Here is a 24,983-nt window from a genome sequence, read left to right on the forward strand (position 1 = left end):
AACAAAAATTTTTAAAAAATCATAACTAATTAATTATCTGCCTGTATGTCATGATTCTGGTTCAGTAATCAGAAAAGGAGTGAAACTATACTTTCTAAAATTTTATATCTCTATCTATCAAAGGTTCTGAGATAATGTGTCATCAATATTGTAAATGTAACACTTACAGCATAGCATGTACGTACCCCCCTTAATGTGTTCTATAGTTAAGCTTTAGCTTCGACAATGATTACCTTTCCATGATATTTATGTCATTCTCCAACATCCGACCTATCAGTCAGCAAGACTCGGCGGAACCAGAAGCACCTCTGAAGATAATCGACGTACCTCTGCATTAAATGTCAGGAACAAAACAGTTTCATAGGGCGGGACAACATGTAAGACTAACCAAGTAATAAACAACCCATCGTCAAAGCCTACATGACGTAGAAAATGAAAGATGGTTGGGCAAAGAAATGAAAGTAAGAAGATATTTTGTTTTGCAGAAGCAGGAGAAACCTTGTCAACATTTTTCTGCAAACATGACTACTGCGAGTATCTCTCCTCCTATTTGAGGCACTCTGCTGGCGAAACTTACTATCACAACTGGATATGCAACGGCCAATATCCGCCCCGGCCACAATGGTTAGTGGCGGGGAACGGTAGCAAAATACCATGGCTACGCGCTGGAAGGAAAAGAATGACGTCATTGTGAGTGCGGTATAATTGCGCAGAGTACAGAGAGCAGCAACGGCGGGCAGCCTAGGGCTGGAAGGCATCGGCCTCCAGTGTGGGAGGGCAGTAGACGACATCGTCCTGCACCTTCTCCCACGCCCCGCTGTGCCGGAAGCGGCGCTCCGCCTCCGCCAGGTTCCGGAAGCGCTGCCTGGCCAGCAGGTGGCGCACCCGCACATCCTCCACGAAGCCCGGCTCGTACACCTGCGATAAATAAATACGTACAGTGTTTTCACATGACCGCATCGAGTTTCTAATGATACTGCTCAACGCTAACTCTCGCTGTTTACTAAAAGAAACAATGCCAGTATTACCTTCATTAGTTCACAGTCAAGATTATTTATTCACATTGTCTCTGGAGACACTCAAATAATTTTAATACTATTTCTCAAAATTGATAATGCTATTTCTTAGGTAACTGTGAAGGAAGAAAAAGAGCTCTGTATGTGTGAAATTCTTGTCCGACGTGGGCCTGATGGTCCTAATCAGATCAAATGAAATAAATAAATAAACAAATAAATAACCGATGCATTAGTTTAATATACAACATGGTACTTAATATAATTCATATACAAGGTGGAGAAAAATTGTGTCGCGAAATTTGAACCCGGGATAGCTGATGCCAGTAGGGACCAAAATTACTAATGTTGGCTGCGGGATTACCCTGTTGCTGGATACCCTGGACAATGCACGACCGCGAACGCTTTGCCTGCCGGAGATCGCGATGTACCCAAGGCAGCCTGCACGCTCGGTGGTAACGCGCCAGCCTTCCACTCTGGGGGCGAATACGCCGGGGTCCCGGCACATCCATTGTAGTCTCCTGGTAAGACGTACTGGGAAGAGACCCGTCAACGGCTGTTAGTTCGCGTACAGGAAGTCTTCTACAAATTGTGTCAGCCCTGAAAAGGTCCTTTTTTGTAGCTAGGACATTGTTTACATAAAGCGGGTGCATTGCCCTGATGTGATTGGTCGCATGTTTCTAGACGGTTCGCGTCCGGATGGGTGAACTAGAACCTTGAAGAATCCCCACAGGAAAAGTCCGGTGGCATGAGGTCTGGCGATCACGGGGGCCATGTCCTACGAGCACCTCTGCCAACTACGCGGCCATCGAAGAATTCATTTAAATATCCGCGCACGGCACGCCTGCAACGTGCGGGCGCCCCATCACGCTGCAACCACATGCGTAGCCGTATGTCCAAGGAAACATCTTCCAACAGGCCAGGTAGAGTTTCTTGCAAAAAGTGAAGGTAATATGCCCAGGTACGTCGAGGAGGTAGACGGAACGGCCCAATCAGATGATCACCCACAATGCCTGCCCAAATGTTGAGCGAAAATCATTCCTGGTGTCCGTGGACGTACGTGACATGAGGATTTCCCCTTGCCCAGTAATGAACGTTTCGAGTGTTGTAAAGACCATCCCGATGGAAGTTGCACTCGTCGGTAGACAGCACAATGGCAGGGAAGTCGTGATCTCGTGCAACATGTCGCAGCAACCACCGGCAAAACCCTGGTATGTGTTCATAGTCCGCCACATGATTATAAGTCTTGGTCAGGGTGGAAACTAAATGGATGCTGGCTGTCATCCTTCAAAACCTCCCAGACTAACCGATGAGTGACCCCTATGTCGTGTCCAACCGCTCGAGTACTTGTCGTAGGTGCTTCCTCGAAGCGCTCGAGAACAGTGCCTTCAAATGCAGCATCTCGTCGTGTTCGAGGTCTTCCGGCATCACTATGATATCCCGCTAACGAGTCTGTTTCGTCAAGTCACCGGGGAATTGCTGTAACCATCTGTGGCTGTGCGTGACGTCTTGCTGGGTAGCGTTCCTCATACAACCGTCGAGCTTCATGCGCATTACCGTCGGGTAGTCCATAAACAAAGACCATATCACGCTGTTCTTCAAACGAATACTGTGCCACCATGCTTACTGTATGAGTAAATCACACGTGATGTGTGTGTGCTCCGAAGCGAAGCGAAGCTGATGTGAGGTGGAGACAAACAGCAAGACCTTTTCGACACGTGTGCGTATCACGTTGGGGCAGTAACGCGGAGAGAGACGTTTGTATGTGTGAACCGACAACCATAGCGCTGCCCGTCAACCGACGAACGGCAACAGGGCAGTCCCATGGCCAATCGCAGTGCATGGCGTCAAGTTTCCGTAGTTTAAAAATGGTGCGTTGTCGACCTACACAACATTTCCTACTGGCATCAGCTATCCAGACTTAAAATTTCATGACACAATTTTTCTCTAACCTGTACAATTTTCTTTACGCCAGTTTTTATAACTTGCATACCATTTACACCGCAAATACATTTCTATCATTACTACACTGACAAAAAAAATCGCGGCACCAAAAAATAATTAATGTATAGTAACGAAATTTCTGGAATACATTTGTGTGGGTAACATATTTAAGTGATTAACATAACGAGATCACAGATTAATATAAGCGCGAGATAAGGCATTGCAAATATGCAATGCTGGTACATTAATAACAGGTGTAACCACCAGGATGTTGGATGTAAGTACGCAAACCTACATGCATTGTGTTGTACAAGCGCCGCATGTCAGTTTGTGTGATGGAGTTCCATGTCTGTTGCACTTGGTCAGTCAATATATGAACGGTTAATGCTGTTAGCGGACGACGCTGCAGCTGTCGTCCTATGACGTCCCAACATGCTCGATTAGAGGCAGATCTGGTCATCGAGCAGGCCAAGGCAACATGTCAACGCTCTGAAGCGCATGCTGGGTTACAACAGCGGTATGTGGTCGAGCGTTATCCTGTTGGAAAACACCCCTTGGAATGCTGTCGTAAGTGGCATCTCAACAGGTCGAATCACCAGACTGACGTACAGTTTCGTACTCAGGGTACGTGGGATCACCACGAGGGTTCTCCTCCTGTCATACGAAATCGCAACCTAGACCATAACCCCGGATGTGGGTCCAGTGTCTCTAGCACAGCGACGGGTTGGTTATAGGCCCTCAACTGGCCTCTGTCTAACCAACACGAGGCCATAACTGGCACTGATGCAGAACCAGTTTTCATCGGAAAACACAACAGACCTCCTCCTGTGTAGTGATCTATGCCATTCATGCAAGAGCATGCATCACGTATGTCAATTGTAGAGCTCAGAATAAAGATGCCCATGATCGCAATTGGTTTGTAAACATCGGGCCACATACTGTGGGGAAGTACAAACATAAAAAAGTCTTGCATTACCTAGGTTCGGCTACTTACGGAACTAGTAAAGGGAACTGGAATAGAGATCAACATAAACATCATTTCTCCCCTTTTATTGTTCATGAAAATCACACATTGCATGTTGTAACGCCATACAGTGAGACCTTCAAAGCTGGTGGTCCAGATTGCTGTACACACCGGTACCTCTAATATCCAGTAGCACGACCTCTTGCACTGATGCATGCCTGTATTCTTCGTGGCATACTATCCACAAATTCATCAAGGCGATGTTGGTCCAGATTGTCCCACTCTTCAACGGTGATCCCTAAGAGTGGTTGGTGGGTCACGTCGTCCATAAACAGCCCTTTTCAATCCATCCCAGGCGTGTTCGATAGGGTTCATGTCTGGAGAACATAATGGCAACTCTAGTCGAGAGATATCGTTATCCTGAAGGAAGTCATTCACAATATGTACACAATGGGGGCGCGAAATGTCGTCCATGAAGAAGAATGCCTCGCCAATATGCCGCCGATATGGTTGCACCATCGGTCGGAGGATGGCATTCACGTATCATACATCCGTTACGGCGCCTTCCACGATCACCAGCGGCGTACTTCGGCCCCACATAATGCCACCCCAAAACATTAGATATAGCCTCCACCTTGCAGCACTCGCTGGACAGTGTGACGAAGGCGTCCAGCCAGACCGGGTTGCCTTCAAACACGTCTCCGACAATTCACTGGTTGAAGGCATATACGACACTCATTGGTGAAGAGAACGTGATGCCAATCCTGAGCGGTCCATTCGGCATTGGGCCCATCTGTACCGCACTGTATGGTGTCGTGGTTGTAAAGATGGATCTCGCCATGGACGTCGGGAGTGAAGTTGCACATCATGCAGCCTATTGCGCCCAGTTTGAGTCGTAACACGACATCCCGTGGCTGCAGCAAAAGCATTATTCAACATGGTGGCGTTGCTGTCAGGGTTCCTCTGAGCCATAATCCGTAGGTAGCGTACATCCACTACAGTGGGACAAGGCATGTCAACGACAGTTCCTGTCTCTCTGTATCTCATCCATGTCCGAACAACATCGCTTAGGTTCACTCCGAGACTCCTGGACACTTCCCTTTTGAGGCCCTTCTTGGCACAAAGTAACAATGCAGACACGATCGAACCGCGGTATTGACCGTGTAGGCATGGTTGAAATACAGACAACACGAGCCCTGTACCTCCTTCCTGGTGGAATGACTGGAACTGATCGGCTGTCGGACCCCCTCCGTCTAATAGACGCTGCTCATGCGTTGTTATTTACGTCTTTGGGCGGGTTTAGCGACATCTCTGAACAGTCAAAAGGGACTGTGTCTGTGATTAAATATCCACAGTCAACGTCTATCTTCCGGAGTTCTAAGAACTGGGGGTGATGCGAAACTTTTATTGATGTGTGTATCACTCGACATGTGTGAAATCTAGTTGCCGGAGAGCATTTACAATCTCCGTGCAGCGAGGAGGAACGAAGGAGCTCTGGTGCCAAGGAAGACCACTGGCACCACAGGAGACGCATATGATGTAGATAAGCGATAGTTGTTATACACTATTCAGAGACATGTTAATGAGAGATCTTTGAGATAGTAATATCACTTGGTTTTGGGAGTAGTAGTTTCCCATGTAACGTGTATACGTTTATAAAAGTTGGTGACAACATACAGAGTTAGCTGGAACCAATCTGCACTTTATTTAAGTAGAGAAGCAGTGTTTTGTTTTATAACCACTTCACGTATAGAAGTCTGCACGGAAGAAAGAAGTTCGACGCCAAGGAAGAACAGGGCACAGAACAGCTGGATCCTGAGAAAAATCACAAGAGTAGCAAGGTTGAATCTCTAGACCAGGCTGTGGCCGAGCGGTTCTAGGCGCTACTGTTTGGAACCGCGCAACCGCTGCGGTCGCAGGTTCGAATCCTGATTCGGGCATGGATTTGTGTGATGTGCTTAGGTTAGTTAGGTTTAAGTAGTTCTAAGTTCTAGGGGACTGATGACCTCAGAAGTTAAGTCCCATAGTGCTCAGAGCCATTTGAACCAGGCTAATAAGAGTTTTAAGGTGGCGGTGTTAAGTGTAGCTGCATGGAGCAAGAGACTCAGAACAGACGTTGCTCAAGCATTCAGAACATCGCCACACAAGCTGAATATAGAAGTCATCAGCCATTAATAAACAGTTCATGTGGCGACCGTCTGGTTATAAGTGGAATGTGGCAAATAAAAAACAGACTGAAAGGAAGAAATTCCGTAATAAATCAGCACAGAGAAGACGTGATGACAAGGGCAACGGGTATCATAAGCAAGAACGTCGGTGCACCTTGGCTAAGAGTATCCGTCTGAACAGACGAAACATGTTGCCTTAGACGATGCGGCAAGAGCCAGCACGCAACCAGCGACGTCGGTTCGGCACGCAGCCGTCAACGAGTCATCCAACGCTAGAGCGCGGTCTACGCCACCGCGACGCTAGCACACGGTCTGCACCACTGCGACGCCAGTATTTCACTTCGAAACTGTTTTTGTGAGCGTAGTGGGGTAATATTTTTGAGTTTATTTATGTTAATACGGAAATGTTACTACAAAAATTGGAAGGCGTACAGAGACATTCAAATGAAAGGTTTCCACAAGGAACAGAACAATCTAAGGAAAAATTTTCAAAGACTGATAAGTGATTCGTAAAATTACTGGGCAGTCATTGCAAATTTCAAGAGAGTTTGCTCAACCACGTCAAGACTTAGGAAATCAGATTAAAGGCACTCACGAGCAACTAATGGAAAACCGAAACAGACTGCGACTAGAATTAGAAACGCAGATTAAAGACACTCACGAAGCGTTAGAGGCGCGTTTAAAACATAAGCTAGGTCAAAGACTTAAGGTGTTAAGTGCAGAGATACACACCAAAGTCTTGAAACAATATGACTTAGTTCGGGAAGAGGTATGTTGTGTACATAGTTCCGCGTAGTTAGCGCGTACACAACTTTCCCACTAGAGCACGGCCCGCTAAGAACATCAGCGCAGGCACAGCGCTCGTCCGTCTCCGCACTACGAGATGGCGCTGCCATAGAGACGGACCAAATTCTGCTTCCGCTGATCCACGTATTAATATGTAATGAAGCCAATGAGATTGCTGCTAACGTAGAAACTTTTCTCCTCGCGGATCACACTCGCGCAGTGATACATGAACGCGCGAGGTATTATAACAAGTGTACAGATCTCCGATTAGTCAATCTACATTTGTCTGCACCTGTCTGTACCAGTCTGCATTAGTCTGTACGAGTCTAAAGTCAAGTTTCAGTCTGCGCCTAATAAGATTACCATATTCCTGTACATAGCCATGAAGGTAAATGTATAGACACTTATGAAGTATGAGAGATATATGTGAGAATAAGATTAACATGCCAATACCAAAGGAACTTCACATTGTCAATTGTAAATAGCATCCAGAACCATGTTAAGTAATTTTTATGCTTGTTATTATTTTAATAAATGTGTGTGAAAATTAATCAAGTTCTGTTTAAAGTTGGTCACCGTCAATCCGCTACTCCAAGCGTGCAAGTGGCATTTCTATCGTCTGAAGAGTGACAAGTCAAATAATCTGATGGTGTGTATACTGAAGGTCTTACAGTACGCACACCACAAGGTCCATGAACATGTTAAAGATTTGCACATGGACGTAGATAGTTTTCATAAACAGAATGTAAGTTGGTAAAAAATCAGATGTCAGATGCGCAAACGCGCTTAGAAATTTTAGAACAGAGAAGCGACAACGGAGATTTCGTATATTCGCTTGAAATACATTCAAGTTTGGAGGAAAAAATACAAGAATTGTTAGATCATAAATTTCAGGAGTCTTCACGCACTTTAGAAAACGGGCAGTTTTCCTGGGAGGAAGCCACTAAAAACACCAATGAGTTTAAAGAACTGGGACGAATTGGAAAAACCTAGAAGGAAACTGAGAGAAAGTCAAGTTAAAGGTACATCTTCCAATGAAACAACACTATTAGAGGAATTACAGTTAGGAAGCGGAATGAACTTTTATAAGCATTTTCCAAAGTTTAAACCAGATAGGGATGTACATCCAACGTACTTCCTGGGAGTATCTTCCAGGTTATTATCACAACAGTGGGATGACTCTAGAAATACAGATTTCGTTTTGAGTTATTTACTACGGGGCGCTGCTGAGTGGGGCAAGGCCCATTCGGAAGAGTTTCCTCGTGGGACGATTTTCAGGAGAAATTCAAGTGTAAGTATTGGTCTAAAACAATACAATAGAAACTGACTCTAGAATCATTAGACCCAAAACATTTTAACATTCATGGGGTAGGTTCAAAAAGTATACAGAATGGCGTCTAACAGGATCCAAGTATTCTCTCTTAATATCAGAAAAAACGGGAGGTTAATTATTGTCAGGTAAATAAAAGTCACAATAATAAATTCAAATAACAAAGACGGGAAGTACGAAGCGTTGATACAATACACGAAGTACATCTAGCAAACGTATTGGTAAAGCGTTACCGTACTATGTAAGAAAGGAAATTTTACATAGTGGATCGTCTACTGTGAATGAATTACTGTCGTTTGTTGAAAATCTAGATACGATGAATAATCGCAGTCAAGGAAGAAGGTAAATTGAACTCTAAATATCAGAAAAAAACGGGAGTTTAATTATTGTCAGGCAAATAAAAGTCACAATAGTAAATTCGAACAACAAAGACGGGAAGTACGAAGCGTTGATACATAAATATTCACAAATAGTGGCCTGAAGGAAGGTGCTCGAGTAGTGCAGATTTTTCGGCAAATCAAACAAAATAGTAACGGAAAACAATCGACGTCCTGGTAAAGATGTCAGATTCAGTACGTGTCCAACTAAGTGTAGGCCCATATGAAAAAAGCTTGTTGCCTTTAGTGAGGTAACACCACTACGAAATTGGTTACTCGCTGAAAGAGACAAAGAAAAAGGTATTGAGATTACTAAACCAATAGTTTCGGGAACAACTGACGATCGGGAAGTGAGGGTGTCCATAGATTCGGGGAATGAAATTTCTATTGTGTCCCAGTTTTTGTTCGATGTAATAAAATGTGAGAGTATATCCAATACTGCCAATTACTGGTGTATATGTAGTAGGTAGTAGGAATAACTGGAAACAAAGCAAGATAAATTAAGCATGAAGCACGGTTACCGATAGCATTAAACCATTTTACGTTTATGCAGTCATTCTTAATAGTGCCTAATGTAAATTTGCAATTGTTAGTAGCTATTGATTGGCTGATATGATTTAAAGTAATACTAGATTTCTCAGCACAGATATTAACATGTGCTTATCAAGATGAAGTATTTGAAGTATCATTTAGTGAGAAGATTACTGGTAATAAAAAGATATGTAACATCCACCTCATAGCAACAAGCACTGTGACGGATTTAGAGAACAGTTCATACACACAAAGTACGCTGCAAAAACCAATTAGGACGAAAGCTTATGAATCTGATTTGTTAATTGAGTTACAGAAAAATAATCTATACCATATAGTGAGGAAGTATAGTAAAGTTTTCTTAAATAAACCTAGAGTACTTTGTAACTATGTATGTAGTTTTATGATCAAAGATGAATCGCCTTTTTTTCTGTAAACCCTATCTGGCACCATTAAGTGTAGGGCCAGCCAAACAAAAGGAGATTAATGAAATGTTATAAGCAGGAATAATAGAATGGAGTTATAGTGTATGCAATAACTTGTCATTAGTAGTGTCTAAAGCGATTGGGGGAGTACATCTAGTGTTGGACACATGTACTCTAAATTAGCACATAGAACATGAAAAAGATCGACCAGTCAGTATAGACAAAATATTGATGAAGTTTGAATAAGGAAAGTATATTAGATCGATGGACCTTACATTTGGGTACCGGTAAGTCAAACATAATGAGATTTCAAAGAAATTTACTGCTTTTCTGTATGAGGGTAAGTCATACCAATTTGGAGAGTTACCATTTGGATTAAATATCTCAATGTCGATATTCACAAGAGTCTTGGACGCTGGACTGAGTAATATTTTATTGAAAGAACTAATAACCTATGTAGATGACATACTTCTAGTGTCCAAGACATGGGAAGAACATTGTGATTTACTGGTTAGAACATTAGGAAGGTTTTACGTTAAAGGAATCGCTATAAGACTGTCAAAGTTGATTTTTAGGAGAGAAGAAGTGAAGTTTCTTGGTCACTTGGTAGATATAAGCGAAATAAAAGCTGATCCAGACAGGATAAGAGCCATAAAATAATGTCCAGAACCTAAAAGTACGAAACAATTGAAAGCATTTCAGGGACTAGCAGGATTCTTTAGGAAATATATTCCAGATCAGCCTATGGATAATCTTAAGTTATTAAACTTACTGAAGAAAAAACTAAATGGCTTTGGAATGACAAAGAGTCTAAGACCTATAATGAGATTCAAGTAGTTCTAGTAGAGGCATCCGTTTTAAAACAGCCACAGATGGACAAACCTTTCAGGTTAAATAATGAGACATCAGAGTATGGAATAGCGTGTGAGTTGATTCAGAGAGAGTGGGAAATTAGCATGGGAGAACATAATACACTAGCTTCTGCGAGCTGAGCTCTAACCAAACATGAGTAGAGCTACAGAGTAACAGAAAAAGAATTATTTGCTATAGTGTTGAGTATCAAAAAATTTCAAATTCTAATATGATGATAAAAAATAATAGCGTATACTAATAACGAAGCACTAGATTTAGTTTTCGACATTAAGTATATAATTACGCTTACCAATGGGCATGAATTATTTTGTAAGAACAGAAGGTCCTGGAGCTACCTTCAACATTAATTTTTTATCAATAAGTTATACTAATAATGAAGTAAGAATCCTAACCTTAAGAATAATGAAGGACATCATTGATGATCCATACTTTAGGGATAAGTGGAAAACCTTAGACCAAGGAGGGACAATTGATAACGGTATGGTAAATCACGTTCTGTTTTGGAGATTAAAGAAAATTAGACTCAAATGGAGACTCTTTACTGAAACCTGTAGGACTTGGTTTAATTACATTTATTCATCAAGCGTATGGACAGTTTGGGGTACGAAAATGTGGAAAACATAGGGTACTTTAAGAACTTAAGTAAAATGATGCTGTTTGTACTACATACATGTGAAACTTGCCAAAACATGAAAGACAACAATCAAGCAATAATGTATAAGTTATACCCGACTCTACCTACAGGCTTACATGAGCTCACAGCTGTTGACTTCTTTGGCCAAATACCAACGAGGAGAGGGAAGGGGGAGGGTAACATATATCTGTATTGGTTGAGTGTTGGTCTAAGTATGTTAAACTCTACCCTATTGAACATGCTGACACAGAGACAGTGATTAGATGGATTGCCACCTATGGAAATAATGGATAAGCCTTTTATAGGAGAACTTTTACTAAAAGTGTTTACTTGGCCTCAGGCTGAAACTAGAGCGACAGAGGAGCTACATCAATAACTGTAGAAAAATATAACAGACAGTGCGGATTCGCGAGTGAAACGATATAATATACAAGTGTGAATACCGGAATTTAATATTGGAGATCTAGTACTAATTAATGATCAAGAGAGAGACAAGTAAATTTTTTTCCCAAGTTTGTCGGCTCGTACAGAGTCGAAGGGGTACCACACCCAAAAGCATTATTTTTGATAGGGCCAACAACGGGGAAAGAGAAAAGTTTATACAACGTGGAAATAATAAAAAGCACAAACAATGAACTACTTGAAGGAAAAAAGTCAGTCGCCTATGAATTTGAAGAACACAGTACAAGATGTGTTATGTCATGATTATCGAGGACGTAACTGATGGATTTTGTTAACTTTTGTATTAATTTGATGTGTTGTAGGTGGGTTTGTGTTTAGCTTTTAGGGGTATGTGTGGAATTTATGCCTACTACAAGTCACACACAAACGTCCTCACGTACACAGACACACACACCTACATGCATACACACACTTAAAGACTATGCACAAACAAAGATGCATAAGGGGTCTTCTTTTGCTAGATTTGTCATTATTTCAAGGAAGGGGGGAATAGGACAGGGTGTCCTACTAATAAGCTTGATATAGAAATGACAAGCCAACGTTAAGAAGGAAAAGGAGTTTTGATGGGAGAAAAACAGGCAGGAGAACTCGTAGTGGAAAAGTGGGAAATAGCTGGAGTTTCATGGAGGATGCAGCCTTAAGATAACGTGAAATGAAAGGGGAGAAGTACGGCAGTACTCAATAAAGTAGTGGAAATGGAGGGTGAGCTACTTTAAATTTGCAGTTATGGGTAAGTAATCCCCAAAGAAAGGAGCTAATGGCTGGTTCGAGTGGACCCATGGAAGAGAGGACCCCAACCACTTTAGAGGAAAGGAGAGATACTCGTACATCGCAATGACCGGCCTGCGAAATAAGAGGAAAATAATGCTGAATCCCATTAAAGATATCCTTCAAGAAGAAGAGATATGCTTAGGGTAATATTCGCTAAGAGAAGAAATAAGGACCCTGCTTAAGGAAACATTTCCGTCAAACTGGATAATAAACTGAGAAAGTAAAAATTAGCTAACTCTGTAGTTAACCACGAGTATTTGAGTCTCTGCGTTATATGACGTTTGATTTTAAAATTATGTATAACAGTTGCTTCCTCCAAAGGCAAGAATACAGATTAATGGAATTAATGGTTAAAGAGCTGAAAGTGCTTTGAAAGAAAGTAATGTAATTATGGTTCACTCTACTTCATTTTGCCAGCCAAAGTAGAGGAGGTATTAAATATAAATTAACAAAGCTAATGAAAGTCCTAATTAGAGGATATGTATGTTTGTACTGATTGACTGTAATGTGTATGATCACATCTTGTCTCTTAGTGAAGCGATATGTAGTGATGTATGCCATTCATGGAACGATATGTATCACGTATGTCAATCATAGAGCTCTGAGTAAAGATGCCTTCTGTTTACTCTTCTCATAGTATCAGTGGGATTCATCAACCACCTGTCATGTGACACCTAAAGTTATCTTCTTTAGGTTGTCGTCCACTGCTTTGATAAGAATATTGTTATACTGGATATTATTCGGTTATATGTGCAGTAATTTTTATATGTGGTACTTTAACACGGACACACATTAGTGTGGTGGTTGTTTCTTCTCTGCATCGAACAGTCTTCCAATAAACAAGTCACAAACTTTACGACCTGATGTTTTCTGCATTCTCGTAACTGCACTACTAAGTGGACTACACCTGTCAGTATAGACTAACCATTTAGCGGCTACGCATCCACACTTCAACACTTGACTTGCTTCCTAGGAGAAAAACACAATGTCTTCCTCTTGCCACACATACTTGGAGATATTAATCAACCTAAAAACATAAGACTTGTAATAGCTATAATTATTAGTCTACAAACGACATAAATATTTATGTAATGTTCTTCACCACATCATCCTCAGTCACCAATAGAAATATATGCACTCATACCTGTTACACCCCATATACACCATCTAAAAGCTGTTTTTAAGCATTATTTTCCTGCATCTGGTTGCGACTATTTCTTCATCATTTGGCGGACCTTGATGACGAAATAGCAGTTGCAGGAAAATAAAGCAAATAAAGTTTTATATCAGTTCTTTGTTAGTTTATATAATAATTGCATCTTTCTCTGTTCATTCCAGCGATCCAGAATACATCATATAGCGTTTCTTAGATTGATGCTCTGTTTCTTGACTTCCAGAAAGCCTTCATCCAGTTTCGTACCATACTTACACAATATTCGCAAAACTATGTTACTGAATTGAAGACTTCTAGAAAATCGTTGTTGATGGAGACAAGTTGGGAGAAGTGAAAGTAACATTTTGTGTAACTCAAGATAATGTGGTACGCTTGCTTTTGTTCAGCACATATATGAGAAAACTGTTTGCCGAAAAAGTTCCGAGAATGGTTTTATGCACGGCAAATAAGCGACATCAGCACAGTAATTACGGTGGCAGTTTGAACTAACAGCCATAAACGACAGATTTTCATTTGACCTGTCAGTTGCGAACAGGCAGACGCATTGACTCAACATGGTTGTGTCACGAATCGCAATGAACTGAAGATGCCTAAGTCAAGTATTCGAGATTTCTCCATAATGTTTTGAAAAACAGAAGTATGTGAGTGAAGTTTGCCCCACACACCTTGACTATTGAACAAAAAACAACGACGTGTAGATCCTTGTCGCAATCTGACTGAAATGTAAAACGTGGACAATTTTTTTCTAGAAAAAATCATCACGGGTGACGATACTTGATGTTATCAATATGAACCTGCCATGGATAACAATATATACAACATTTTAAAGAAGGCCTTTTCTGACAGTTCCACATGGTTATATGAACGTTCTTTACGTTGTACTTATGGGGGGGAGACTATGTAAAAGACACGAAGCATTAAAACTAACATATTAATTTATTTATAGTAAAGACAGCCCACTGGTTGCAATGGATTTTATAGTCGAATTGACTATGGTTTCGACTCCTAAACTAAGGGAGTCTTCATCAGAATTCTTTACTACAAAAAATATTTTCACGGTTGCTGCACACAGCTATGTTTAAAGTGGTAAAATCTTAAATTTTCATTATTTTTTTGTTAATCCAGTCTCGAAAATTTTTGGACTGACCTAGCAAATAACGGTTTTACACCTATGAGGGTGTTCGCAGAAGATGTAACTGTACATACGGGTTGATATCGTTAGAAAATTGTTACGAAATGCGAAGAGTCTTACAAAAGATCAGCGCCTGGTGGAAATATTTACTCCTGAACCTCAACATAATTAAACGTAATGCAAGGCACGTAAATAGACGAAAAATGTAATGTCGTTTGGCTAACGATCGGCAATTACTATTTGGCAAACACCAAGTACTAGTCTGAATTATTATGATAGGATCAGCTGTAAGGAAGGAAGCTTACGTATTTAGATCTATCATAAAGATGCTACAAAACTGTAATTCAAACATTACCAAGGCGGCTTACAGAATCTTTGTTTGGCCAATGCTTAAGTACAGTTCGTCGATCTGGAATTCTTAAGAAATTAATTAAAGGATGTATTGACGGTCTAAGAACAGCTCCACTTTTCGTTAATGGCTCATTCAATAAGTGCGAGAGCGTCACAAAAATGCTCAACACATTCCAGCACGAGCCGCTATAACAAAGGCTTTGTGCATCACAGAGAGCTCTATTTTCAAAATTCGTAAGAGTCCACGTTCCAGTAACAGTCAAAGAGCAAATTACTCCTCCCCCTCCGCAATATGCATATCGTGTAATTATCACGACAGTAAAACTAGAGTGATTTGGACTTATACTAAAGGATGACTCTAATATTTCTTATCATGTGACATGTATGGAACAGAAATAAGTCACAACGTCGATTCGCTCGAAATCCTAGCTCCAAAACCACTGCCACCTCTGGTTTCCGCTCTTTGCGAAGAATGGGCTGCCATTCTTCCACGACCTTCAAACATTTCATTAAAAATGTACCCAGAAGATTTCAAGCAGTCATAAACTGAACTGGAACGTGGACTAACAATATTGACAGCAGAACTCTCCACTATGCACAATGCATTTCTTGTAGAGTCTCACACTGGAATTCGTTGAGCATTTCTGTAAAGCTCTGGCGCTGATTAAACAAATCAGTGACGACAAGCGGAGCCCTTCTTAGAATCTTCTCTACATCTCGCATGAAGTGAACTTCTTAATGTTTGTGGTAAACCGCCGTGCCGTAGCTTGTACAGGAGCGGATGCAGGGTGAGGACAAACCTTGTGGCTTGTGACGCGCACGTGGGCACGGGCTTCCGCGTCTGTGAGCAGGACGCAGTTCCAGGGCGCCCAGTCTTTGCCCACGTCCCAGCGGGACATCCGCAGGTCGCGCACGGTCTTGTTCTCACTGAGGATGGACCGCGCGTGCCAGATGTTCGTCACCAGGTAGTGGAAGTCGTCCTCCTGCCACACAACGACACCAGCCCTCTCAGTATTTTTATCAGTTTAAATACATTACCCTCCATATGTTTGGAAACACATGCTGCCCATTACAGAAGAGCAACATGGGAGTGGTATGTGTGAGTTATTGACTGTAATAAAGAATAACATGCTCAAAGAACGATTAACAATGATACTTACAGTATTGTACAGATAAATATTGTACATATACATACATATTGGTATTGCTCAGCTTTATATAAACTGATTTACCTGTCCAAGCAGTTCTACTAAAAACGCTGGGTGGCGCCAGTAGCGGCACGACTGTGTAGAGGTACGTTGTTTACAATTCTGTTCGGTTGTAGTTCCGTTTGTAATCAGTCCCCTAGACTTAGAACTACTTAAACCTAGCTAACCTAAGGACATCACACACATCCACGCCCGAGGTAGGATTCGAACCTGCAACCGTAGCAGCAGCGCGGCTCCGGACGGAAGCGCCTAGAACAGCTCGGCTACAGCAGCCAGCGAAGGTAGTACACATGCAGCGCAAGTAATAGAAAATGGCCCCAAAATGCCAGATTCATAATGTTTCATGAGTAAAGATAATACACTCCTGGAAATTGAAATAAGAACACCGTGAATTCATTGTCCCAGGAAGGGGAAACTTTATTGACACATTCCTGGGGTCAGATACATCACATGATCACACTGACAGAACCACAGGCACATAGACACAGGCAACAGAGCATGCACAATGTCGGCACTAGTACAGTGTATATCTACCTTTCGCAGCAACGCAGGCTGCTATTCTCCCATGGAGACGATCGTAGAGATGCTGGATGTAGTCCTGTGGAACAGCTTGCCATGCCATTTCCACCTGGCGCCTCAGTTGGACCAGCGTTCGTGCTGGACGTGCAGACCGCGTGAGACGACGCTTCATCCAGTCCCAAACATGCTCAATGGGGGACAGATCCGGAGATCTTGCTGGCCAGGGTAGTTGACTTACACCTTCTAGAGCACGTTGGGTGGCACGGGATACATGCGGACGTGCATTGTCCTGTTGGAACAGCAAGTTCCCTTGCCGGTCTAGGAATGGTAGAACGATGTGTTCGATGACGGTTTGGATGTACCGTGCACTATTCAGTGTCCCCTCGACGATCACCAGTGGTGTACGGCCAGTGTAGGAGATCGCTCCCCACACCATGATGCCGGGTGTTGGCCCTGTGTGCCTCGGTCGTATGCAGTCCTGATTGTGGCGCCCACCTGCACGGCGCCAAACACGCATACGACCATCATTGGCACCAAGGCAGAAGCGACTCTCATCGCTGAAGACGACACGTCTCCATTCGTCCCTCCATTCACGCCTGTCGCGACACCACTGGAGGCGGGCTGCACGATGTTGGGGCGTGAGCGGAAGACGGCCTAACGGTGTGCGGGACCGTAGCCCAGCTTCATGGAGACGGTTGCGAATGGTCCTCGCCGATACCCCAGGAGCAACAGTGTCCCTAATCTGCTGGGAAGCGGCGGTGCGGTCCCCTACGGCACTGCGTAGGATCCTACGGTCTTGGCGTGCATCCGTTCGTCGCTGCGGTCCGGTCCCAGGTCGACGGGCACGTGCACCTTCCGCCGACCACTGGCGACAACATCGATGTACTGTGGAGACCTCACGCCCACGTGTTGAGCAATTCGGCGGTACGTCCACCCGGCCTCCCGCATGCCCACTATACGCCCTCGCTCAAAGTCCGTCAACTGCACATACGGTTCACGTCCACGCTGTCGCGGCATGCTACCAGTGTTAAAGACTGCGATGGAGCTCCGTATGCCACGGCAAACTGGCTGACACTGAACGCGGCGGTGCACAAATGCTGCGCAGCTAGCGCCATTCGACGGCCAACACCGCGGTTCCTGGTGTGTCCGCTGTGCCGTGCGTGTGATCATTGCTTGTACAGCCCTCTCGCAGTGTCCGGAGCAAGTATGGTGGGTCTGACACACTGGTGTCAATGTGTTCTTTTTTCCATTTCCAGGAGTGTAATTACGCACCAGTAAGGCAACACAGTTCGACAAATATCAAAGAAACGGAAGATTTCCGTTAGTAGAGTTGTCAAGGCCATAAAGCGACATCGAGGTACAGGCTCCTACGATATTCGTCCCCGCTCAGCAGCAGCCAGGAAAATAGCAGAACACCAGGAACAGTGAAACTTCCTGGCAGATTAAAACTGTGTGCCCGACCGAGACTCGAACTCGGGACCTTTGCCTTTCGCGGGCAAGTGCTCTACCAACTGAGCTACCGAAGCACGACTCACGCCCGGTACTCACAGCTTTACTTCTGCCAGTACCTCGTCTCCTACCTTCCAAACTTTACAGAAGCTCTCCTGCGAACCTTGCTGAACTAGCACTCCTGAAAGAAAGGATATTGCGGAGACATGGCTTAGCCACAGCCTGGGGGATGTTTCCAGAATGAGATTTTCACTCTGCAGCGGAGTGTGCGCTGATATGAAACTTCCTGGCAGATTAAAACTGTGTGCCCGAGTTCGAGTCTCGGTCGGGTTTATGTAGCAGCAAGGGCGCCATTGTTGGGGCGCGTGAATTCCTAAGGGATCAAACTGCTGAGATCATCGGTACCGTTGTTGCAGCCTGTTAAGAGGAAGAAAAGATTTAAATAGGCTACAACACACCAACATTGGATAGCAGGAGACTGGGGCAGAGCCTTATTCTCTCATGAATCCAAATTCGAAATATTTGGAAGTAAACGCAGTCAATTCGCACGCCGTTTACCTCATGAACGCTTGTATCCTCAGTGTGTTGAAAAATGGCTCTGAGCACTATGGGACTTAACATCTGAGGTCATCAGTCCCCTAGACTTAGAACTACTTAAACCTAACTAACCTAAGGACATCACACATCCACGCCCGAGGCAGGATTCGAACCTGCGACCGTAGCAGTAGCGCGGCTCCGGACTGAAGCGCCTAGAACCGCACGGCCACAACGGCCGGCCCTCAGTGTGTAATTGGAACTGTGAAGCATGGAGGGTGTTCTGTGATTGTATGTGGATCTTTCGGAGGGAAAAAAGTTGGACATTTGCTGAAAGTACATGAAAAAATGAACCAAAAGAATTATCATGCCGTTATCCAGCGACATGTCAAGATATGTGGTTTGCGTCTGGCTGGCAAAGAGTTACTCCTGCAGCAAGACAAAGACCCGAAAAATACATTCCGCTTGTGTCAGAACTATGTGAAATCTCTAGAGGTTCAGAAAATTCTGAAAAACAAGGAACGGCCTCTCTCGCCCGTACTATTGGGTAAGCTGGACAGGAGGATCCGAAAACGGGGACTAATAAGTGAGGTACACTAGTGGGAAGTCCTGCAGCAAGAATGGAGACTAATTCTAACTGAAACGCTGGCAAAATTGACCCAACGCATATCGAGTGTATGTAAGGCAGTGTAAGCGTGGCTATTTTGGGGAATCTAAAATTTAATAGTTGCATTTACCTATGAATTGTTTGAGCTTCAAAACATTTAGAAAACAATTAAATGCAGTTTTATAATGTATTTTCTTCCCATTGTCCACAGTCCCTTGGTGTTTCCAAACTTATGGAGGGTACTTTATATACAACGACAGTCGTATCTAACATATATGTAACTACTAAAAAGTTTGTGATGTGCTCACATCGAACGAAAAAACTTGAAGAGTTCCTGGAACAATTATATTCTATCCATCCTAATTTAAATTCGCAATGGCATTTCAAAAAATGATGAACTACATTTCCTAGAGTTGTTGGTTAAGAGAAGACTAGGGAAATCCCTGAGCTCGCGATGAGCTCTAACCCCACGCCTCGAGGCATCCGTCACAAAGAAATTCGATGCTAAAGACAGTTCCACTGAGATCAAACACTTTCAGACAAGGAGATCATAACCGGAGAATTACAACACCTATCAATAGCGTTCCAATGGAATGGGTACTGAGATCGGCAAATCGAGCGATCTTCGCAGTCAAAATCAAAAACGACTGAGAAAAGAGTTGACTGAGACAGGCAAAGAACCTCATGCTGACTCAACATCTGGTAAAAGCGGTTGACTCCTACAGAAACACTATACCCAGCGTACTTCGCTCCAGTCAACATACGTGAAAACTTTTATGTGTATTGTTAAAGACACTCGAGGTCTCCAAAAGCCTAGTATGTACGGCATTCCATGCGAATGTGGCATATCTTATATGGGGCAGACTATTTGTAGGCTAAAAGAACACCTAGAAGTTAAACAATAGAGCGGATCTGCTTCAAACCAAGAAGGATATAAACTAGGACACATGACTATTTGTATGTATAAATTCATATATAAAAACAAATATATTTTAGTATGTGTGTCCTCTCGTTGTATAAGAATAATCCTGCTCCTGCTCGTTCTTTTTATTATTCTGGGTGCCTTGGAAAGACATGGTACTGCAAAGTGAGGGTACCACAGGGTAAGATAGTACAGATAATGAGTATATGGTGTACACCGTAGAAGTGAACTTATGAGAGTGTAAAACTGTGAAAATATGAAGATGAATGTGTAAATTTCGTGTGGACATCAAAGTGTTGTTATTCATGTTTTATCTCGTATAGCTTACGTTAAGGAAATTTTCGTTTGTTGTTGGATATTTATCTAAGGGTGATAAATTACATTTTGACTAAATTAGATGAGTAGACGTTATGTTATATGTAGTAATGTAATTTACATTATGTATGCTCCGACTAAAAAATTCCGTGGAAATTGTTTCCAGATGGATTAATAAAGAAATGAAAACAGTAGGAGAGAGATAGAAAACATCAGCGGCACATCCGACTGAAACAACCAAATAAATCAGTTGTCGCCGTAGACCGCCGAGGACGACCTCGCACATAACCACGAAATGAAGTACTACGAAATCAGTAACGTGATGCAAATGCCATGTTTCTGCGACAGTGTAACTAAGAAGTCTATAGAAATGAGGATGCCGGCCGAAGTGGCCGAGCGGTTCTAGGCGCTACAGTCTGGAACCGCGCGACCGCTACGGTTGCAGGTTCGAATCCTGCCTCGGGCATGGATGTGTGTGATGTCCTTAGGTTTGTTAGGTATAAGTAGTTCTAAGTTCTAGGGGACTGATGACCTCAGATGTTAAGTCCCATAGTGCTCAGAGCCATTTCAACCATTTTTTTGTTTTAAATGAGGATGTCGGAAACTCTAATAAACACGGATGGATGTTTCAATTTGAACGGAACTTGGGGTCTCTATGCCGATCCTTCGGCCATCACATCCACCTGAACTGGGAAATGTTGCCAGAGCGTAACCTTCAGTTCATAAGACTCCACACAAGCCTGACGTCGTTTTGAAGTCGTACGCTCTATGGAAGACGAAACGACCTGGCTATCGACTTTCGTAATCGTTCGGTTCACAACACGTGAAGCGAAGGGCGACGTTCAAAGCAATAACGCTCACTTCAAGTAGAGAGAACTCAAAGTTACACTTTGTCGTTAATGCAGGATACGGTAACCTCGAAGCTACAGTGCTTTTAAATTTGTAAAGTTCTGCATTCTTGTGGACTGGGCTGTGAATAGGGGAGAGACTGAAGTATTGGCAACAATTAACTCTGAAAGTTATTGAAAAAGTAAATAAGAATCCTAAAACGCCTTCATCAACCCCGAAAGTGAAACGACTTACTGATTTACATGTAAAAAGAATTACATAAAATAAAAAGGCTGAAGCCAGCCAGCACTGAATCCAGTAACGCATATACACTGTGTGATCAAAAGTATTCGGACACCCCCCCAAAAACATAGATTATCATCTTAGGTGCATTGTGCTGTCACCTACTGCCAGGTATTCCATATCTGCGAGCTCAGTAGTCATTAGACAACGTGAGAGAGCAGAATGGGGAATTCGCGGAACTCACGGACTTCGAACGTAGTCAGGTGATTGGGTGTCACTTGTGTCATACGTCTGTACGCCAGTTTTCCACTCTCCTAAACATCCCTAGGTCCACTGTTTCCGATGTGATAGTGGAATGGAAACGTGAAGGGACACGTACAGGACAAAAGCGTACAGGCCGACCTCGTCTGTTGACTGACAGAGATCGCCGACAGTTGAAGAGGGTCGTAATGTGTAATAGGCGGACATCTATCCAGACCATTACACAGGAATTCCAAACTGCATCGGGATCCACCGCAAGTACTATGACAGTTAGGCGGAGGTGAGAAAACTTGGATTTCATGGTCGAGTGGCTGCTCATAAGCCACACATCACGCCTGTAAATGACAAACGACGCCTCGCGTTTGGTGTAAGGAGCGTAAACATTGGACGATTGAACAGTGGAAAAAACGTTGTGTGGAGTAACGAATCACGGTACACAATGTGGCGAACCGATAGCAGGGTGTGGGTATGGCGAATACCCAGTGAATGTCATCTGCCAGCGTGTGCAGTGCCAACAGTAAAAATCGGAGGCGATGGTGTTATGGTGTGGTCGTGTTTTTCATGGAGGGGGCTTGCACCCCTTGTTGTTTTGCGTGGCACTATCACAGCACAGACCTACATTGATGTTTTAAGCACCTTCCTGCTTCCCACTGTTGAAGAGCAATTCGGGGATGGCGCTTGCATCTTTCAACACCATCGAGCACCTGTTCATAATGTACAGCCAGTGGCGGAGTGGTTACACGACAGTAACATCCCTGTAATGGACTGGCCTGCACAGAGTCCTGACCTGAATCCTATAGAACCCCTTTGGGATGTTTTGGAGTGCCGAATTCGTACAAGGCCTCATCGACTGACATCGAAATCTCTCCTCGGTGCAGCACTCCGTGAATAATGGGCTGGTATTCCCCAAGAAACCTTCCAGCACCTGACTGAACGTATGCCTGCGAGAGTGGAAGATGTCATCAACACCATATTTAATTCCAGCATTACTGATGGAGGGCGCCACAAACTTGTAAGTCATTTTCACCCTGGTGTCCGGATACTTTTGATCATATAGTGTATGCATATACGACAGTTTTCATTAAGATGTCTCAACTAAATAAGTTAATTTTTAGACACTCTGAAAACTAATTTAAGGAGTTGGTTTGTAAGTAGAAAGAATGGGTAGCCCTTCTAGTAGACGACTAAAAGCAGTAGCTCATTTATCTTATGTCCAATGAATAAATGCTGTTTCAAAACACCAACACATTGAGGATCTCTCGAAAACACGTTGGTATTGGTAAAATTTGTTGTAACAAAAAGATGGAAATGTACTACTGGTGGTTAAAGACGTAATTTAATTGAAGAGGTTTGTTTAGAAAAGAATTGTCCTAAAAGAACTAGCTCGTGAATTGCGTTTTATACTTTATAGATAGCAGAGGATCAAGTAGGTAAAAAGACGAGGACTAGTGAAGTCCTTGGGTAACAGAAGATATATTTAATTTAATTGATGAAAGGAGAAAATATAAAAATGCAGTAAATGAAGCAGGCAAAAAGGAATACAAACGTCTCAAACATGAGCTCGACAGGAAGTGCAAAATGGCTAAGCAGGGATGGCTAGAGGACAAATGTAAGGATGCAGAGGCTTATCTCACTAGGGGTAAGATAGATACTGCCTACAGGAAAATTAAAGAGACCTTTGGAGAAAAGAGAACGACTTGTATGAATAGACTATCAAGAGCTCAGATGGAAAGCCAGTTCTAAGCAAAGATGGGAAAGCAGAAAGGTGGAAGTAGTATATAGAGGGTCTATACAAGGGTGATGTACTTGAGGACAATATTATGGAAATGGAAGAGGATGTAGATGAAGATAAAATGGGAGATACGATACTGCGTGAAGAGTTTGACAAATCACTAAAAGACCTGAGTCGAAACAAGTTCCCGGAAGTGGACAACATTCCATTAGAACTACTGACGGCCTTGGGAGAGCCAGTCCTGACAAAACTCTACCATCTGGTGAGCAAGATGATTGAGCTAGGCGAAATAGCCTCAGACTTCAAGAAGAATATAATAATTCCAATCCCCAAAAAGGCAGGTGTTGACAGATGTGAAAAATACGGAACTATCAGTTTAATAAGTCACGGCTGCAAACTACTAACGCGAATTCTTTACAGACGAATGGAAAAACTAGTAGAAGCCGACCTTGGGGAAGATCAGTTTGGATTTCGTAGAAATACTGGAACACGTGAGGCAATACTGACCCTACGACTTATCTTAGAAACTAGATTAAGGAAAGACAAACCTACGTTTCTAGCATTTGTAGACTTAGAGAAAGCTTTTGACAATGTTGACTGGAATACTCTCTTTCACATTCTGAAGGTGGCAGGGGTAAAATACAGGGAGTGAAAGACTATTTACAATTTGTCCAGAAACCAGATGGCAGTTATAAGAGTCAAGGGGTATGAAAGGGAAGCAGTGATTGGGAAGGGAGTGAGACAGGGTTGTAGCCTCTGCCCGATGCTATTCAATCTGTATATTGAGCAAGCAGTGAAGGAAACAAAATAAAAATTCGGAGTAGGTATTAAAATCCATGGAGAAGAAATAAAAACTTTGAGGTTCGCCGATGACATTGTAATTCTGTCAGAGACAGCAAAGGACTTGGAAGAGCAGTTGAACGGAATGGATAGTGTCTTGAAAGGAGTAGTAACAGTAAGATCAACCAGGGCATTTATAAGACAAAAAGCTTATTGCAGTTATAGAAGCCAAACACATTAGGGAATTATGTAAAAAATGAATCTACAAAACTACATTACAGGTCAATAAATGTAACAAAACTTATATCTCTGGCTACAAATGGCGTGAAACTTAGACTTTGGGATACCACAGACATAAAACTTAGACTTCTGGCTAGTGGCGACATAAACAAGAGTATGACAGTTCGTAAGTTAAATCTGTAGTAGACCTACTTACATTTCAGCGAACCATATAAACAGAAACATTTCCACCAAACTATATACAATTATATCATTTGTACACAGTTGTGTCAACTGTATCAACTAATCATACAAACGGAAAAATATGAATGAAAGTAATCATCTTGTGGTGCAATTCTTCTTGTTATTGTAAGGGGTCCGTAGGCCCTTACTATAAGTTATGCGACAGCACAGGTCGACAGGACAGACAA

General features: G+C 42.8%; 1 protein-coding gene across 1 annotated transcript in view; it reads right to left on the reverse strand.

Annotated features, from left to right (window-relative positions):
• Positions 1 to 741: 741 nt before the first annotated feature.
• The window catches only part of LOC124594574 (IQ and ubiquitin-like domain-containing protein), an 88,743-nt gene continuing 64,501 nt past the window's right edge, over positions 742 to 24,983 (reverse strand). Inside the window, exons 3-4 of the mRNA XM_047132944.1 lie at positions 15,736 to 15,918; positions 742 to 918 (exon numbers count right to left, since the gene is read on the reverse strand). Coding sequence (XP_046988900.1) covers positions 742 to 918; positions 15,736 to 15,918 — 360 coding nt within the window. The remainder of the gene's footprint in view (positions 919 to 15,735; positions 15,919 to 24,983) is intronic.

Source organism: Schistocerca americana, chromosome 2 (assembly GCF_021461395.2).
Source record: "Schistocerca americana isolate TAMUIC-IGC-003095 chromosome 2, iqSchAmer2.1, whole genome shotgun sequence".
Taxonomy (NCBI): Eukaryota; Metazoa; Arthropoda; class Insecta; order Orthoptera; family Acrididae; genus Schistocerca; species Schistocerca americana.